Source organism: Watersipora subatra, chromosome 1 (genome assembly GCF_963576615.1).
Source record: "Watersipora subatra chromosome 1, tzWatSuba1.1, whole genome shotgun sequence".
Classification (NCBI taxonomy): domain Eukaryota; kingdom Metazoa; phylum Bryozoa; class Gymnolaemata; order Cheilostomatida; family Watersiporidae; genus Watersipora; species Watersipora subatra.
Window position 1 is genome coordinate 180159 of NC_088708.1, and position 18324 is coordinate 198482.

The 18324-nt window shown below is 36.4% G+C and overlaps 2 protein-coding genes across 3 annotated transcripts in view; both read left to right on the forward strand.

The window, feature by feature from the left end:
• LOC137409640 (protein prenyltransferase alpha subunit repeat-containing protein 1-like) overlaps window positions 1-732 on the forward strand; it is a 37549-nt gene extending 36817 nt beyond the window's left edge. The window contains exon 8 of one of the 2 annotated variants that reach the window (XM_068095579.1): window positions 1-732. In XM_068095579.1, the coding sequence (XP_067951680.1) occupies window positions 1-139 (139 nt within the window). In that variant the 3' untranslated portion in view covers window positions 140-732. The other variant, XM_068095580.1, reaches the window with a different exon arrangement.
• LOC137385556 (uncharacterized) overlaps window positions 246-18324 on the forward strand; it is an 18623-nt gene continuing 544 nt past the window's right edge. The window contains exons 1-10 of the mRNA XM_068072038.1: window positions 246-249; window positions 3437-3565; window positions 5927-6097; window positions 9477-9563; window positions 9648-9716; window positions 9823-9948; window positions 10164-10242; window positions 16120-16208; window positions 17675-17770; window positions 18024-18140. Coding sequence (XP_067928139.1) covers window positions 246-249; window positions 3437-3565; window positions 5927-6097; window positions 9477-9563; window positions 9648-9716; window positions 9823-9948; window positions 10164-10242; window positions 16120-16208; window positions 17675-17770; window positions 18024-18140 — 967 coding nt within the window. The remainder of the gene's footprint in view (window positions 250-3436; window positions 3566-5926; window positions 6098-9476; window positions 9564-9647; window positions 9717-9822; window positions 9949-10163; window positions 10243-16119; window positions 16209-17674; window positions 17771-18023; window positions 18141-18324) is intronic.

Genomic DNA, 18324 nt, shown 5'->3' on the forward strand with positions numbered 1-18324 from the left:
GAAATGGCTGGTGTATCAGCTATCATTACAACAGGAGTCATCGTGTCGGCTCACTGTAGAGGGGGAGCTGGAGCTAGAAGGAGAAGATGACTATTACATCAGTAGATACATAAAGGGTCTTAAACTGCTCCTCAGCTGATTCCTGCTCCCACGTCATCAACTCACAACTCCTCATGGATTTCATGGATTAATATTAGAGCTGCCGGTCTCTAGTTATCTTGATGATCTTTCTATGATTGTTGAGGATGCGTAAGTGTCAACAGTGGATGGCTGACAGTGAGGGATCATTGTTGAGTTTCATGTCACGAGCTTCGCATGAAACATGATGTGTTGGCATCTTATGTTTGTGTGCTTACTATTGGGGGTTTCCCGAATATCGCCTCATGCGAGACAGGGTAAGGTAGCCCTAGCCATACCTAGATTCTAGTCTGGTTTCTGTATTTTATATATAGATTATGCATTCCCAATGGCTGAATACATTATTTCACCTGGCATTTCTGGTATAGTACAATTATACAAACCAGTGCTCTCTGTTACATTACAAGATTAGGTGTTTGCCCATCTGTGCTGTTACTGCATGTATTACTCTCTTGTATGTCTTGTGTGCTTTTAGCTTGTAACATTCTGGAATATTGCTCTAAAATGATGATTTTGTCGTAAGTTTAGTTAAAAGAGTGGAGAAGGGATTTGGCTTGTTTGCATATAATACAGCCACTTGTCACTGCATATAATACAGCCACTTGTCACTGCATATCATACAGCCATTTGTCACTACATATAATACAGCCACTTGTCACTGCATATCATACAGCCACTTGTCACTGCATATAATACAGCCACTTGTCACTGCATATCATACAGCCACTTGTTACTGCATATAATACAGCCACCTGTCACTGCATATCATACAGCCACTTGTCACTGCATATAATACAGCCACTTGTCACTACATATCATACAGCCACTTGTCACTGCATATAATACAGCCACTTTTTACTGTTATAATTGAGATTAAAAGGTTCATGCCTTCTACGTCTTTTCTAACTACTAGCTTACGCATACCTATATCACTAGAGTTGTCATCTGGATACCACAACATGTATTGAAGTGGCAATAAAGAGATTTTGCATTAGAATTTCTAGAGTATAGGACATTGAAAAAATTGTTTGAAGCAGTGTATGGTCATCAGCATTACACTAGGTGATATGTTATGTCGTTAATAAATGTATATGAAGAAATAGATTATGTATAGCGAGTTAGTCTATTCTGCCGGAAACATAGCTCATGGTTATACGAGGAGCTGCCATTAACTGTTTATGCAGCTGCTCGTACCTTGAGCTCTCAACCAGGTGTTGTAGCATTGTTTTCTGCACCTACACCATTTCGTAACATTGTTTCATTTGCTTGAGCTACTATGTAGCAACTGGGATAACAACTTCGATCATATCCAAGCGGTCTGTGTAACAATTGTTATATGTAAAAACACTGCTTCCCTAACATATACCCTAAGTTAAATGTTGTTTTATTCATATACTTTACGTCAAAAAGTTGCGTTTCATTCATGTACCCCTATAGAATATTGTACGCTCTCATATTCTCATATCCTCGTATATGTTCTCATTTTATATTTTGTTACTATACTCTTGTTATGACAAGTGCATATTAAACTAATCTCATTTTGGGATACATGCTTAAACCTATACAGCTTTGCAAATATCACATATTTTGTATCCATGTACTCGTTCAAGCAATTCACAGCTTAGCCATATTCTCAGCAAATGAATTGGAGTCATTCCTTGTTGAGTCAATTTGGAGATAGGATTACAAGGAATGAGGTAATGTGTTTGTTGTCGGGTCAATGCAAGCAATAATATATTTGTGGTCCAAATATGATGTGATGGTTGACCTACATTATAATATGAATGCGGATTGGATTTGTCTCCTTTCTTTACAATACTCGTCCTGTTATTTACTGTAAGTTCACTACTGGATTTTACAACGTTGCTAGTTAAGTAGATTGGATTTGTCCATTCTGTTTTAGCTTCACTTTCATAAGTACATCATATGTTATAATTGTAAACTATGTGGCAGGAAAAAGTCTGACTGCCAAATATTCATACATGTCATGTCAAGGTCAGGGTGTCTCGTCTTGCAAGTACTTTGCAAAGTTTACCAAAGGACTGGTGCAACACTCTTTCTTTTTCTCTGAACTTTAGATTGATTGACAAAGAGTACACTGCATCAATATGCGCCATTAATGAATAAAAAAAGCAATACCTCTGGCCCTTGTATTTGGTGGCTACCTGTATAGTCAATTCCGAGCTAATTTGGCATCCCAGCAGGAACCCCTCCGTAAACAATATTGCTAGATAGTAGGGCTATGGCATCAGGCAGTTATCTAGTGATCATGGGGACAGTAGTAGCCTATCTTGACAAGCTGTTGTTTTTGCGTAGTTTGCCCTCCCCCCCCCCCCCCCCCCCCCGTCGAGCGGCGAGCAACAACAGCTTGTCACAAGACGTACTGCACCTGAGGCATCAGCTGCACTTATAAGGAGTTGTTCTCTTCCGTCTACGCGGCTTGGCTGCGATGTTATCCCGGTCGCTCCATTGGTAATCATAACGGATTTCACGCAAACATTTATGTAGAAAATTAAGATGAGAACGTTTAACTGGCGACCCCTCTCTGCAGTAAACTTTATTAAAATTTGAGAACTTAGGCAACAACAGCGACTAAACATGTCGTTATTTGTGCGCTCAGTAAGTTTTATTTCTATTTTTGTATCAGTCAGTTTTATTTGTTCTTATGGATTTTATTTTAAGTTTATTTTATTCTTAAGTTCTACTAAAGTTTATAACAGAAACTGGTCTTTGGTTAAACGTTGTAATCTTGTTTTTTTTCTACATAAATTTTTGCGCGAAATCCGTTATGATTACCAATGGAGCGACCGACATAACATCGCGGCCAAGCCGCGTAGACGGAAGAGAACAACTCCTTATAAGTGCAGCTGGTGCATCAGGTGCAGTACGTCTTGTGACAAGCTGTTGTTGCTCGCCGCTCGACGAGGGGGGACAACTACGCAAAAACAACAGCTTGTCAAGACAGGCTAGGACAGTAGGGAAGCCATATCTAGTGGCTATCAGTCTTACAGGCCTAGAGGAGTTCCGGAGCAATGAGATCATTGGACAGAGGCTCCCTCAAAGTTTAGGAAGAGTAGTTTGTTGTCATGAAGGTAGTTGTTTTTCCCTCAGTTTGCAAACATTTCCACAATATTATCAGAAATCCAAAAATAATATCACTAAAAGTCAAAATATAATATTAGCAGAGGTTCAAATTAAAAAATATTATTGCATTAAGATGTGCTGAAGTGTCTTATAAAATCCTCAACGTCCTTATAATGCTTCTGTATCAACCTAAGCAGTCTTCGCTATGTTACAGAATTTATCAGATGCGCGAGTGTTCCAGTGACATTTAGGAAACACTGGCAAGTGATAGGACAAAAGGGCAGGCAGCTGTGGATTAGCAAGTACTATCTACGCATACTCGGACCAATAGATGATGTATTTGGTAAGATTTGCGGTACATATTACCACCGTTTGCTAAAAGTGGTTGAAAAATCAAGATTTATATTCATAGTTTGGTTAATTAGTTGGCTATGGCTGAGCTGACTGTAAATCAGCTACATAATCAAGTACACTAAGTATGGTTTTTTACTGAAACGGTAACAGTTGAGTTATTACTCAACCAGTAGCTGTCAGTTAAAATTGTACATAGACTGTTTGTTATTCATTGTGATAGGGTTAAATATTTTATAATTATGTCAGCAATTCTTTGCTTTTATTAAAACTAACTACAAAGCTAACAAACAGGGCAAAATTCAGTTGTTGTGTAAATCATTTACGAATCACCTATTTAGTCACTAAATGGTTGAAAGATTTACTGACGAAAATTTCTGTAAAGTTTCGATAAGAGATTAAAAAATTCAAATATAAATCAAAATGTAATAAAGTGAGAAATTTAAAGACTAAACTTGGTCACAATTTTTAGAGAAGTTCTGGTAGCTAAATTATATTGTATCAGAAAAAGGGAAGAAAATAGCTGATATAGGACAACATTAGCTGTATATTATGCAAACTGAGATGAAAAGATGAGGAGATAAAATAAGCTCACATCTTACTTTGATATGGAACCATTGTGATAGGTTCACTCCCACTTATAATTCAACCCATTACAAATTCAGTGTATTTTATGTTAACTGCGCTCTTATATTTATACACCACTAGTAATCATATTTTTCTGCTTTTTAGGATTATCTTTTTGTGTAAGACAATACATATTATATTCAACTATTAACAGAATGCCCAGCAATGCATAAGTAATAAAATAATTACCATATGAATTTGATTAACTTTAGCTAATCTAAATCTTTACTATAATGAAAGCCATGTCTGAAGCCAGCTTAATAATCATTACAACACAATAATCATTAATAACGCGTCGAGTGTTAATAAGGTGAGCTAGTAGTAACCAATAGTGAGTGTTAATAAGGTGAGCTAGTAGTAACCAATAGTGAGTGTTAATAAGGTGAGCCAGTATTAACCAATAGTGAGTGTTAATAAGGTGAGCTAGTAGTAACCAATAGTGAGTGTTAATAAGGTGAGCTAGTAGTAACCAATAGTGAGTGTTAATAAGGTGAGCTAGTAGTAACCAATAGTGAGTGTTAATAAGGTGAGCTAGTAGTAACCAATAGTGAGTGTTAATAAGGTGAGCTAGTAGTAACCAATAGTGAGTGTTAATAAGGTGAGCTAGTAGTAACTAATAGTGAGTGTTAATAAGGTGAGCTAGTAGTAACCAATAGTGAGTGTTAATAAGGTGAGCTAGTAGTAACCAATAGTGAGTGTTAATAAGGTGAGCTAGTAGTAACCAATAGTGAGTGTTAATAAGGTGAGCTAGTAGTAACCAATAGTGAGTGTTAATAAGGTGAGCTAGTAGTAACCAATAGTGAGTGTTAATAAGGTGAGCTAGTAGTAACCAATAGTGAGTGTTAATAAGGTGAGCCAGTAGTAACCAATAGTGAGTGTTAATAAGGTGAGCTAGTAGTAACCAATAGTGAGTGTTAATAAGGTGAGCTAGTAGTAACCAATAGTGAGTGTTAATAAGGTGAGCTAGTAGTAACCAAGAGTGAGTGTTAATAAGGTAATGTAGTAGTAACTAATAGTGAGTGTTAATAAGGTGAGCTAGTAGTAACCAATAGTGAGTGTTAATAAGGTGAGCTAGTAGTAACCAATAGTGAGTGTTAATAAGGTGAGCTAGTAGTAACCAATAGTGAGTGTTAATAAGGTGAGCTAGTAGTAACCAATAGTGAGTGTTAATAAGGTGAGCTAGTAGTAACCAATAATGAGTGTTAATAAGGTGAGCCAGTAGTAACCATTAGTGAGTGTTAATAAGGTGAGCTAGTAGTAACCAATAGTGAGTGTTAATAAGGTGAGCTAGTAGTAACCAATAGTGAGTGTTAATAAGGTGAGCCAGTAGTAACCAATAGTGAGTGTTAATAAGGTGAGCCAGTAGTAACCAATAATATTCGAACCGGAACTCTGCTTCGCACTGGAATTGAACTCGGAACTTAGAGTTTTACAGACAGGTGGGCTCTCCACTACAATACATGTCCAACTGGCCATATTGAGGAATATTTGTGCGTATCATACTTATTCCACCTGCAAATCATTCATATCGATTAGATAAAATAGTACGCTTCATGCTTCGGCTGACATGCTAGAAAATCATGATTGTGTGAGAGATCATGACACGTAACATAACGATTATAAGCACAATTACAATCACGGCTCTTATTATAGTAGAGATCATATTGTAGAGTAGCTCATATTTTAACTGGTGGATATGAAGTTATTAGCTCCTTTTTTGCTGTAGGCAGAGCAGCAGGAGGAGTCAAGCTACTGTGGCACAGTCTTGAGTGTGCTGAACATAAGCTACAAATAAAGGTTGAACTGAAAAGGTCTCCTAGCCTTGATACTAGCGAGAACATGTGCCTCCGCCTGACCAACCATAATGGAAGAGTTGAAGGCGTCGTGGTGCGAGAAGGTAGGATTGTAAGTGCCCTCCAAACCTTTTTTCTACATACAGGGTCAGCCAGCAAAGAATTTTATAAACAGAGTTTACTTGCAACTAGGAAATATTAGTACTTGATGCTAGATTTAAGAATAAATTGGCGTAAATTAATGTAAGTATAGAAGCTCTGACATAGAATGGCTGATGACAGAACAGTGTTGTCGCACTTGATAGGCGATAAATTGAACTTTCCAACTCTTTTGTTAAGAGGGCGTTTAAACTTACTGCAATCCAATGGCGGTTCTAAAACGAGAATACTCTAAAATTTATTTAGTCTTGTTTCTAAAAGAAACATGATATCTAAGGCTGATATTTGTATTATTTGGTTCTTCACTTTGAGATACATTAGATGCTCCTACAACATAAGTAATCTGGTCCGAGAACGTTTATGTTGTAGTGATTCACGTTATATGAACTGTAACATACGGTACACGTAAATGGCCTAATCTAATCCATTCAAAGATCTTTCTAAACTCACACATTTGGCCCTTCAAAAAGAAAAACTTAACCCAATAATTTAACATTTACTCAGTAACTGTATTATTATTAGTTTGTATCGACAACTTTTCTTTTTTTTCTCATTCTCACTAGGTTTAGGGTCCATAATTACAGTAACTTTACATTTAATCAAATTGAGCGTATACCTTCAATGTCAATTTAAATCAATTTTTCGCTTTTTTTATAGACAGCAAGGTCTACATCTACGTCACAAAGAAATAGCAATAAAAAATATTGTGTATGTCTAAAATAAAGTAAGACAAAAATATACATGTACTACAGAAAAATATACATGTACTATAGTAAAATATACATGTACTATAGCAAAATATACATGTACTACAGTAAAATATACATGTAATATCGTAAAATATACATGTACTACAGTAAAATACACATGTACTACAGTAAAATACACATGTACTACAGTAAAATATACATGTACTATAGTAAAATATACATGTACTATAGCAAAATATACATGTACTACAGTAAAATATACATGTAATATCGTAAAATATACATGTACTACAGTGAAATATACATGTACTATAGTAAAATACACATGTACTACAGTAAAATATACATGTACTATAGTAAAATATACATGTACTACAGTAAAAGCAGCATCTGTCTTTTCATCTGTTATTCCACAGCCAGAGTTAGTGATCATGATAAAAAGTGGCCTTTAACAAGACTCCAACTCACGACAGTCAGCCAAATAGACAGACACTCTATAAATACTCGACTAACACCTCCATAAATCAACTGCCTTTAAGTATTTCAGAATAATTGAGCAGCTGCTTATTCTCTGTGCTTTATCAGAACACTTGACAATATTGTACTGCTATACAGGTCAGGGGTTGCCCGTTCATGAAAGTTACATTTAAACTGTAGTACTATGGAAACCACGGACTGCTAAAACTCCGTGACGCACTGGTGGGCCACCAGAAACGGCATCCCCAAAATGACAATTTTGTTGATGTGGTTTACCACAAAGACCTCCTCGGTCTTACATTTCGGAGCTGTACAAGTAGTTGTACGACTCCGTAGGAAGGCAGCTTGATCTTATCGGCCATGAGTACATGGCTGTCGCTTTCTTCAAGCATAGCTCCTTGCCGCCTGGGAGAACTTGTCGAACATCTGCTTGCTCAGAAAGTTTGTAGTGCGTTCAGTGTCGACTAGAATATGATCGAGCCACCCCTTCAGTTTTCCGAAAAGGAAGTAGCTGGTGGAGTGGGTTCGGCTCAGCACCTGTGCCCGAACTGTCTCGGCAATGCAACCGCTAGGCCATACAGTTTTTCTTGGTCTAGGTACTCTTGGTTGGCTCGGCTCGGTTTGGATGGGCACAGTGGCGTGTTGGGTCCATACCTCTTGGATCCGGGCTCAAAAACCTCTAAAGCCTGGTGATAATTTTGGAGGGCCACAGCCGGGGTCTTCTCTACTGCCAGCGTAGAAGGGGCAGACCTCCTCTACCTCGGCTATCTGTCTTGATGCTAGCGCTTATGGGCTGGAGCCCCTCCTTGCCGGATTTCCTCAGTCGGAGCTTGGTCAGGCCAGCCATTACAACGGGCTTCTGACGCAGCGCCGGCTAGTGTCTTTTCAGCAGGGGTAAAACATATATATATGGTTTACCAACATATATACTGTATGTTGTATGGCAACATGTATATATGCTATATACTTTAAACCATATAATTTTATATATATACACATGTTTTAATACAACCAATGGGCATCTAGTTGAGTCCTTCAGTTTTTTAAACCTTCAACAGCAAACCTTTTATTCATTACACTCCTTTTATTCATTACACTCCTTTTATTCATTACACTCTTTTTATTCATTACACTCCTTTTATTCATTACACTCCTTTTATTCATTACACTCCTTTTATTCATTACACTCCTTTTATTCATTACACTCCTGAAAGGGATTCTAGCTAAACAAAAGAGTTTACTAAAACAGGTTTTAAACATTTCTTCTGTTCCTCTAAATTTTTTGCCAATAGAATGTGTTTTAATTCTACATACTTGACTGTTCTTTATCACACTCTGCCTATTCAATTTGACAAAAGAGACTTACTGCTTTTTATAATCATAATTTTAGTCAACAAAGCAGTTTTCCACAATTGCTTTAAGATCACTTTGTGCTTTAGAACCCAGATTGATAAAACGTATTACTATTTACTATTTAAAGTAAGTATAAATCTAAAGTTGTAAATTTAGTACGTTTTGGTTTACACTGAAACTAAATGTAAATCTATGTCCTTATTTTCATCCCTTACACAATGGTTTGTTCTAATGTTGCCTTCTACACATTCTACATAAAACCAACTAAACATGGAGTAACAATAAACTTCATAGATTTTCAATTATTTTAATAGTGATAAGATATTGCTTCTAAAGATAAACTAACTGGCTCTATCAGTTCCTAAAACAGTAGGTGAGTTACATGTAATACTTCTGTGATTACATTAGTAGTTAGAATGATTTTGTTGAGAAATATTGACTATCTTAAGGATTTTTCTGTGACTGGTCATATAAATAATGGGGTGAGTTGTAAATAATAATATGTTTATCATGGACATTGCTGGACTAGTCATTGCTGTACTACTCATGTATATAATCATGCCGAAAGATTACAGATTTTTTCAAATTACTTCTAATCATAATTTTGTTGTCTTTTTGCTTTGTAACCTTGTGGCAAATACATAGAACTCAGATGCCACGTAGGCTTCAAGCAACCAAACTAGACTGCTACAGGTTTTGCTGCATTTCAATCATTTGTGAAAGTTTATATTGCATGACACGCTCAACTAGGACACAATCTGGTCTCCTTTAGTTTCTTTTGTAGTTGGTTCACTGTCTAAAAAGTATCGCATAGACTGTGAATTTTGGAGCGATGGCAGAGACCGATGGGCCTACAAGTTTCATCTTACAGGTGGATTATTTAATTTAGCTGCTCTTCCACTTTCTCGATTGTCACATTTCGCAGCAAGATTGTCACTTGCTCTTTTTATTTTAGACAAACCTAGCTGGGCAGACCTACTGACCAAGCAAGACTCAGTCATACAGGCTGAAGCAGACAAAAAGAGTATGCTATACCTCTTTCTTGCCTTCGCATGAAAGTTCTCACAAAGCTAATGTGTCTGCATCTCCATCTGTCTATATTCCACTTCAGCCAAAAACCACTGTTGCAGTGAGACGGTGTGACAAGATTCCGGAAGGATTCCATGGTGATTGGAGGGTGTCACAAACTTCAAAAGTGATTGAATTTAGAAGCAAGTACTATAGGGCATATGGCGCACATGGCAATGATCCTTTCTGTAGGTAACCTTTCATTGTTTGTTTTTCTTAACTGAATCCCCAGTTTTTCAGTTTTCTCTCTCATGTTAGTATGTGTTAATGTGAAATGTTCATACAACAAATAGCGGATATGGCAATTCTCAAGCTAACAGTCATCAAAAAAGATAACAAAATTGCATGATCCTTCAGGTAAAATTACGCATTGGTATTTAATAAAATATTATTTAACACGCAGGGAGAACAAACATAGAGCTGGAGTTCTACTACTTGATATGCAGTCCGAGGAGAATCGTTATGAAACTCTATATGTGGGAGTATGTTTGTATTCAATGGATAGTTGGTACACAGCATTTTCCTTGTTAGAGTTTACAAAGTCAGTGCAACCAGAATGGCAAACTATCCAATAGGGTATTATATAACTAGAAATTCCCCTGTCATACAGCCCACGACCAAAGTGATAATGGAAAAAAGAAAGGGTACTGCTGGCTGTTGAAAAAGTAGTTGTCAGCAGGAATTGACAGAGTATAGTGTAAATGAGAGTTGTTCGAGATGATATAAAATAAATTTGAGGGAGCACGACTCCAAAAAGGTGCAACTAACAATTTATTTTGGAGGTAAAGTATTGTAGGGTTGAAACCAAGTATATGAGTAATTGGTTAATTGTTGGTATTACAGTTTTATTTGGTAGTGTAATATAAATAGATGTATAAAGGTGAAAAAGTTCTATTTTAAAAGTGTAAGTATAGAAAAATGTTAGGAATGTTGTGAATGGAAAGTATAGGGGAAACGTAAAGTTGTATATAAAGTAATAGAAGTAGAATAATGGTATATGATATAGAATAATGTTGTAAATAGATTTATACATAGGCCCTATATAAGTATATGTAAAGTGTTTTGTATACGAACTAATAACAAAGGAAATATATAATAATAGAAATATAGAAAAGGAGACATATAAAGTGTTTAGAAAAAGTTCATATAGAAAATAATAGAAATAGTTTTGTTAAATACGTGCAGTGTTCTGTTAAAGGTCGCGCAGCCTAGTTTCCTCTCTTTTTCGTTGTAAGATTTGGTCATTGATAGCTAATCGAGTGATGCGCTCCCTAGCGAAGTTGTTAACAAGTAAGTCATTAATGTTTCGAACTCAAAATAGGAAAGAGTATAGTTCATATTGGAAAAAGTTTGTTTTCTGTTACAACGGTAAAATATTGAGAGTTGGTTTGTGTGAGCCGATGAATAGTAACTTTAAGATCTTGAAATTGGATTTTACTGAAGGTGCGCAAATTTTTCAGTTTCCCTAATAATAGCGAAAAGTATAGTTCAGTAAAATCTATTCTCAAGACCTTAAAGTTACTATTCTTAATATTTTACCGTTGTAACAGGAAACAAACTTTCTCCAATATGAACTATACTCCTCCGAGAAAAAGCAAAAAACGATATTCCAGTGGTAATTTCGGCCATAGACTGGTGAAATGTGCACGTTTTTCTCGTGAAATGCGCACGACTTTATGGTTCTACTATCTGTCGCACGGCTTTATGGGCATTTTGTTGGCCAGTCTTAATTTTGACTAAAAAGGCTTGTCAGGTTTTAATGGTGATTTTAGGCCAAATTAATCTTTTTAGTTATGTATAATCCAATCAGATGGGTAAGTTTTAGGATATTGTCGACACTTTTCAAAGACTTGGTAACATATTTAAATAGGTTTATATGCGTTTTGTATCATTATTATACTTAAACGACTCCACAGAAAAATGGTTAAATTTTTTGATTGGATTTCGGTACAAGGGTTTGGGTGTGGCCGTTGATGGATACTTTTTGAGAGTTGTGTGCACATATGAACTTATCATAAGCACCCAAACCCTCGCTTCGCTCGTGTTTGGTCGTGGGATTATTTAAAATGACCATATTATGGAAGCCTCAATTAGTAAAGTTCTGTAATACTTCAACAAAGGCTCCTCCGACAACAACTTTTAGATGGATCATGGATGCCTATAATTTTTATCTGCATCATAAATTTTTCCCACGACCACACGAGTGGAGCGGAAATGTGGGAGTTTTTATGATAAATGCATGTGCACACAACTTACGAAAATTATTCATCAACAATGAGACGAACCCTCGTCAAGAAATTTCATCAACAAATTTAAGCATCGGAATGTAAAGTCGTTAAAGTATAATAACGATACAAAACACATTTAAACCTATTTAAATATGTTACCAAGTCTTTGTAAACCTTCGATAATATCTTAAAACTTGCCCATCTGATCGGATTATACACAAATAGACAGATTAATTTGAACGAAAATTGCCACAAAAAGCTTGAAAAGCTCGGTTTAATAAAAGTTAAGACCGAAAATTGAAACGCCAATAAAGCCGTGCAACAGATAGAAGAACTATTTACTAGTGCGCATTTCACGAGAAAACCGTGCTCATTTCATCAGTCTATGGCATTTTTTACTTGTAATCGAATTTATTCGAAGGTTTCTGTAATAAACGTAGACCGTTTGAGGCGTAGACCGATTTACAGGTACGAAATTGTGGTACACAGTTTATCAGCCTGTGTTTTTTGTCCAATCACCGAAGGTTTCATTATTTGAAACGTTAGCCGAAATTCTTTACACCTTATGTACAAGCTAGGGCCGAACTACAACCCCCCTTCATGACGAGAACATTTTTTATTTTGCTACAGTTTTATACGCGTGAATGCTCCTACTCGCTTTCTGTTAAAGATCGCTTATCAAAACCATTCTACATTCAACGCAACAAACTTTCAAACTGTATATAGTACACAGTAGCTTGCCATTTTACTTCTAATTTTGCATTTCAGAGTTATAATAAACATATTTCTTTATTGTTGTTGAATTACATACATTACAGTAAATTAGGCCTACAGCTTTATAACACTTTTGTAACAGCTTTTATTTTGCTGCAGTTTGCAGAAATCTTCTAGACGCGTGAATGCTCATAGGTTTTCTATTATTGCTGTATTACTATATTAACATTATTGGTTATTTTAATAATATCAGTGCATTCTACTTATAATATTGGCCAACATTGCATTTCTCCTATTGCAAGGGAGAGATATAAACGTGTAATATTTTCCTTTCATTGTTGTTTGTCATGACCAAACACTTTTTAAATAAATTTTCTAAAAACCTATATAAATACCACAAATTCTCGATATTGCTACCTATGACGTTTGGAAATGTAAACAAAATTGTGTATTGGTTTTCTATTATTACTATATTAATAAAATTGATTATTCTAAGAATATCAGTGCATTTTACTTCTAATATTGGCCAATATTGCATTTCTCCTATTGCAGGGGGAAAATATAAACATCTTTTCCATTCATTATTGCTTATTGTTGTATATAATAACACCTACACCCAGTACATTACAGCTACCATTGCAGTTATCCTATTGCACTGCAGAGCCATTTGATTGCTAATATTGCATTTCTCAACCATCAGTACCCTTTATTTTTTTGCCAATATCTTTGGCCATCTCTTTGGTCGCGGGCTGTATGACAGTGGAATTTCTAGTTATACGTGTGAATGTAAAAAATAACCAAACCCATGTGAACCAGGCTTTAGTTCCAATATCTCAACATGTTTTGTTGAAGTATCACAGTTGTACTACAGTATCAACAGTATCACTGTACTCCAGGATACTGTTGTGAAGAAGAATTGAATGTATAGCTGGTCGTACTAAAGCAAACTCTCCTTGACTCACACGTGCCTTTGCGATAGGGCTAAAAATTCAAAAGATCACACCTTACTGAAGTTCAAAAGCGATAATTCAACTTTCTAACAAACAATGTCTGTCAGTAGAAGAACCTCTTCAGAACGATTGCAACTTGAGCTGCCTTAAAAACCTTAAACTGTTTATAACCGGCTAAGCTTAAAAAAATGCACATTGACACAAAAATGTTGAAATGTAGCTAAATGTGCTCCGAAAGTCTATATATTTAGTTTAATGCTATGACAAGCTTTTTTCGGTTTTATTTTAAAGAGCCTTTTCTTTTTATACAATTTAATAACAGCAGCTTTTTGATGTAAACAGTCCTGGATTAGAAGTTTCAAACAGACTACTATTACCACTACTACTTCTACTAGCACTACTACTACTAGCACTACTACTACTAGCACTACTACTGCTACTAATGCTACCATGACTACTACTACCCTTAATTATTCATGGCAACAATTGTCATTTTACAATACAGTAATACTTCAACTTACGAGTGCTCCAACGTACAAGAAACTTGAGATACAAGCCAGCTTTCAAGCAAGTTTTAGCACTAACATACAAGCCATGTTTGAGATACGAGCACTTGAGTCAGTTGCCAAGTATGCCGGAGGTGTTTTATGAGAACAGCATCACTCTGTATTTTTCAACTGCTCAGGTTATACTGTTGTACCGTGTTTTTTGTGTACGATTTTCTGTGCAGAATTATGTGAATTAAACGTACGGTACTGTGCGTAGACCAAAAGTTTGCCAGTAAAATGAAAGATAATACAAAGAAAAAGCAAATGATAACAATTGATATTAAACGGAAAAATATTGAAAAATATGCGAAATGTGTATGCGTGATTGAGCTAGCTCGGCAATATGACAGAAATACATTCATAACTATCAAACAGAAGGATTATATTCAGGGCATTTAGTTCGCAAAAGGACTAACCATAGTTTCTAAACGGTGCAGCGATCTTCACGACCGCTGATGGCATTGGACAAACAATTGGCCGGTGACAGCGTAACTGAAACGATGCTATGTGAAAAGGCCGGCGCTATCTATCCAAACTGTTTAATAGACATTCGGACAAGTTGGCTAGTGGTCGTGCATTAACCATTTGTGATGACACCTTTGTTCGTCCTAATCGCAACATGTTGAAAGGGCGACAAAGGCAAACGTCCTTAGATAGGTTTATCTTAAAACGGCCGGCTAGGCGTGAAAGCGAAAAAAAAGGAAAAATTTCTCGCTAACCAGCGAGAAACTTCAAACTATGAACGCCGAAGAAATTTTAATTACATTTAGTTGAAAATGAAAGTTTGCTTTTAGGTTTGCTTCTAAGTTTGTCTTTTAACACTTTGATAAAATCCAAATTTATCAAAGTCAACTGTTGTAACGAAGGATAACTTATATTTCCCTCTCTGGCAAATGCGAGCGTTAACTGCTATTGTATGTATTTAATTTTACATTTTAATTAATCACATTTCCTTGCTTTATTTTTTATTTGTTGCTTTTTGAAAGCATGTAGTACGTTAGGACAATAACCAACATGTTCTTTCTGTTACAATATCTTGTTTTGAGTGTTTTATTTGCTTTTTAGAGTATGGAAACCAATCAATATATATTTAATTGTGCTATATATAAATAAATTGCACCAACATGCGAGTAAATTGACATACGAGCTCAGTCTCGAAACGCATTAAGCTCGTAAGTCGAAGTATGACTGTAGATCAATATTTACTAGAATGACTTTATCAAGTATTGCTATAACAGTGAGTGACTAGACAACCAAACAAGTCTGTGCTTGTTTGACCTCCTAACAGACAAAATCATTGCTTCACACCTTGTGTCTTTATAGTCAATCATATTTTAAAGAAAAACATGTATACTGCGCACGTACAGTTCACCAAATTCAACACATACACTTCACCAAAGTGAACACTTACATTAATGGTCAGTCGTAACAAAGATGAGCTAAAATCTGGTAGAAGACTATCAGCTAGTTTACACTGAGCACGAATCATTTTCTTGTATTGGAGGAAGCAATGATATACAGCCCTCCATGGGTGCTGTATATCATTGTATATCATTGCATATACAGCCCCCATGGGGGCTGTATATCATTGCTTCCTCCAATGATATACAGCCCCCCATAGGTGCTGTATATCATTGTATATCATTGCATATACAGCCCCCCATGGGGGCTGTATATCATTGGAGGAAGTAAGTTTACAATCATATCAAATGGTTATAATACAGATTTAAGCAAGAACTCAAAATATATCTGCATAAATTACAAGTATTAAATTAAAAATATGCTTGGTAAAGGTTTATGAGTTGGTTACTGCAACTCCCTTCATTTTGCTCAAAATGAATTTCCTGTCTAGCTTATAGTCAGATAGCTGTTCAAGCTTTTTATAACCTCGTAGCCTGTTACTCTATCTACTTATCTAGGCTACCGGCTGGCAGCAGGAGTCAGTTGCAATGTCTCGTGTTAACAATGGATGGAGAATATGACATCAGAGGCCATGCAGTTAATGCGGGTAGATATTGTTTATAGTTTCTCCTTTTTTGAGCAGGTGTTTAAACAAACTACGACGTAAAGTAGATACTAAAGTGGTATGTGGGTGACTTGTTAAAACTTAGCATTTTGAATATTTTCTGCTTTAAACTTCGGTTTCCAGATATGAATTTGATTTAAATTTACCAAAACACCATGTTGCGCATAATGCAAAATCTATGCAAGCAGAGCGTTGTTAATACACAACTAATGATAAGCCTATCTTATACCTTTTGAGATTTAGCGTTCTGTTCTGCAAAAATTTCATTTATTTAATTAGCTTTGTAATAAATACATCGACTGATATGATTCTGCGGAATCATCTAGCTGAAGCCGAGCTCAACTCACAGCTTGCTTTTTAGGATGACAGACATGAAATAGCGGCAGGCGTAACGCCGTTTATGTTGGTGATCAACAGCTCCCAATTAAGCTGTACTATTAATTTGCTTTAAAAAGGCATAATGTAAAGGTACTGACCGTGTTTCTCTACTTGCTTCTCAAGAATCAAACCACTTTAGTATAAGGCAAATGAGTGTATATTTTGCAACAAAAATATAAGGATACAGTTAAATATGCAATAAACATGTAAGTAACTGCATAGTGTGAAGACTTCCAGGTGTTCTGCTCTTGGTCGCTTCTGCTGTATCCTGTGTAGCTCCTGGCTTTAACTCTGCCCCTCGTCTGCAGGGCCAACTCGGTAGCCGACTTTCGGTTGATCGGAAGTGTTACTGAGGGCCGTGTTTTCTACCAAGTCGGGGCTTGGCCTGGTCTTGGCGTCAGTCGCCTCGGCATCGGCTATCTTGTCTAGCTCGGTCCTGCCCCTGACAATCAGCCACCACAATACTATTATATAACATACACCAACTCAATTCATACTAGAAAGAGCACTGGTTTCTTGATAAGAAATCTTTCTAATTTCGCTGAGTATTCTACTCGGTTACATGCCAAATGTTAACAAAGACCTCGCACAACTCTTACGCCAAGATGTCTCTTAAATTGAAAAACAAGACGTGTATACTGTAGGCTCTCTCTATCAGACGCTCCATTTCCTAGAGATGATTCGTCCAGTCATCAAGAAAAAGAGTTTCACAAATACTTTAAAGTGAATGTGATAGGGAAAAAGGGGGCAGCAAGTGTAAATGTTCTCATCTTTGGTTTTAATTATTAACTAAGCCAGTTAGGGATCATACCAAACCACTTTTGAAGGTATGTTACCGAGTTAGCTATATGTAGGTTTACATGCCTGTGTACTTGTCATTATGATCATTGGCCTTCATTCATTGTTGGTGTGGTCAACAGCACTGCCACTGATGAGACAGAAAGCACACATTAGGTTTGTACATTTGTCATAGAAATTGCATCAAGACAACCCAGGTCATTCTTTGGCAACAAATACCCGTTCTATATACTTTATGCGGTACGCCTACTTATGTAAATGCACTGTTGCAGTGGTGAGCAAGATAGCTGGATCCAACACCCCTCCAACGTTGGACTGTGATCATGCCATCGGAAAAGACTACACTCGATACCCTTTGCATTTATCACGTGAGTATGCAAGTTCTAAAATTTGCAGAATGCAGTTGTAGTAATTAGTAATTGTACCCCTTATTAGTAGCAATCTACAAAAAATCTATCGGACCAGAGATGGTGCAAGTGCGTGCTTGCTAGTTTATGTCAATTGTTTCGTCAGAATAAGAACAGCGGTCTGTATTGGGTGGAATGGCTACTACAAGGGAAAAGAAAGCGGATAGGGGTTTGGGGTAGAATATTCAGCTCCAACCTTTTGGTTATATTATAGGACAGCTCGACGCTATAGCATCGCGATTGAAGGACTACGATGAAGACCATCTTGTGGGAAGGATAAGCTCTCAGCCAACTGACCGCTTCCGGCCTAGACTGAAACCTAACTTTACAAGTAAGTCTATTCTAATTTTGCAGATTTGAGCTTGATTATTCGCAAACTGAAACTGCTAAATTTAAGCCAAACAAAATGAGTCAATTCTATCAATAAACATTTGTTTTCAGTTTACATTAAACCAATAGACTTGGTCAAATTTATTTACTGCCAATGATTTTTGGATTATTTGATCTACATGCGC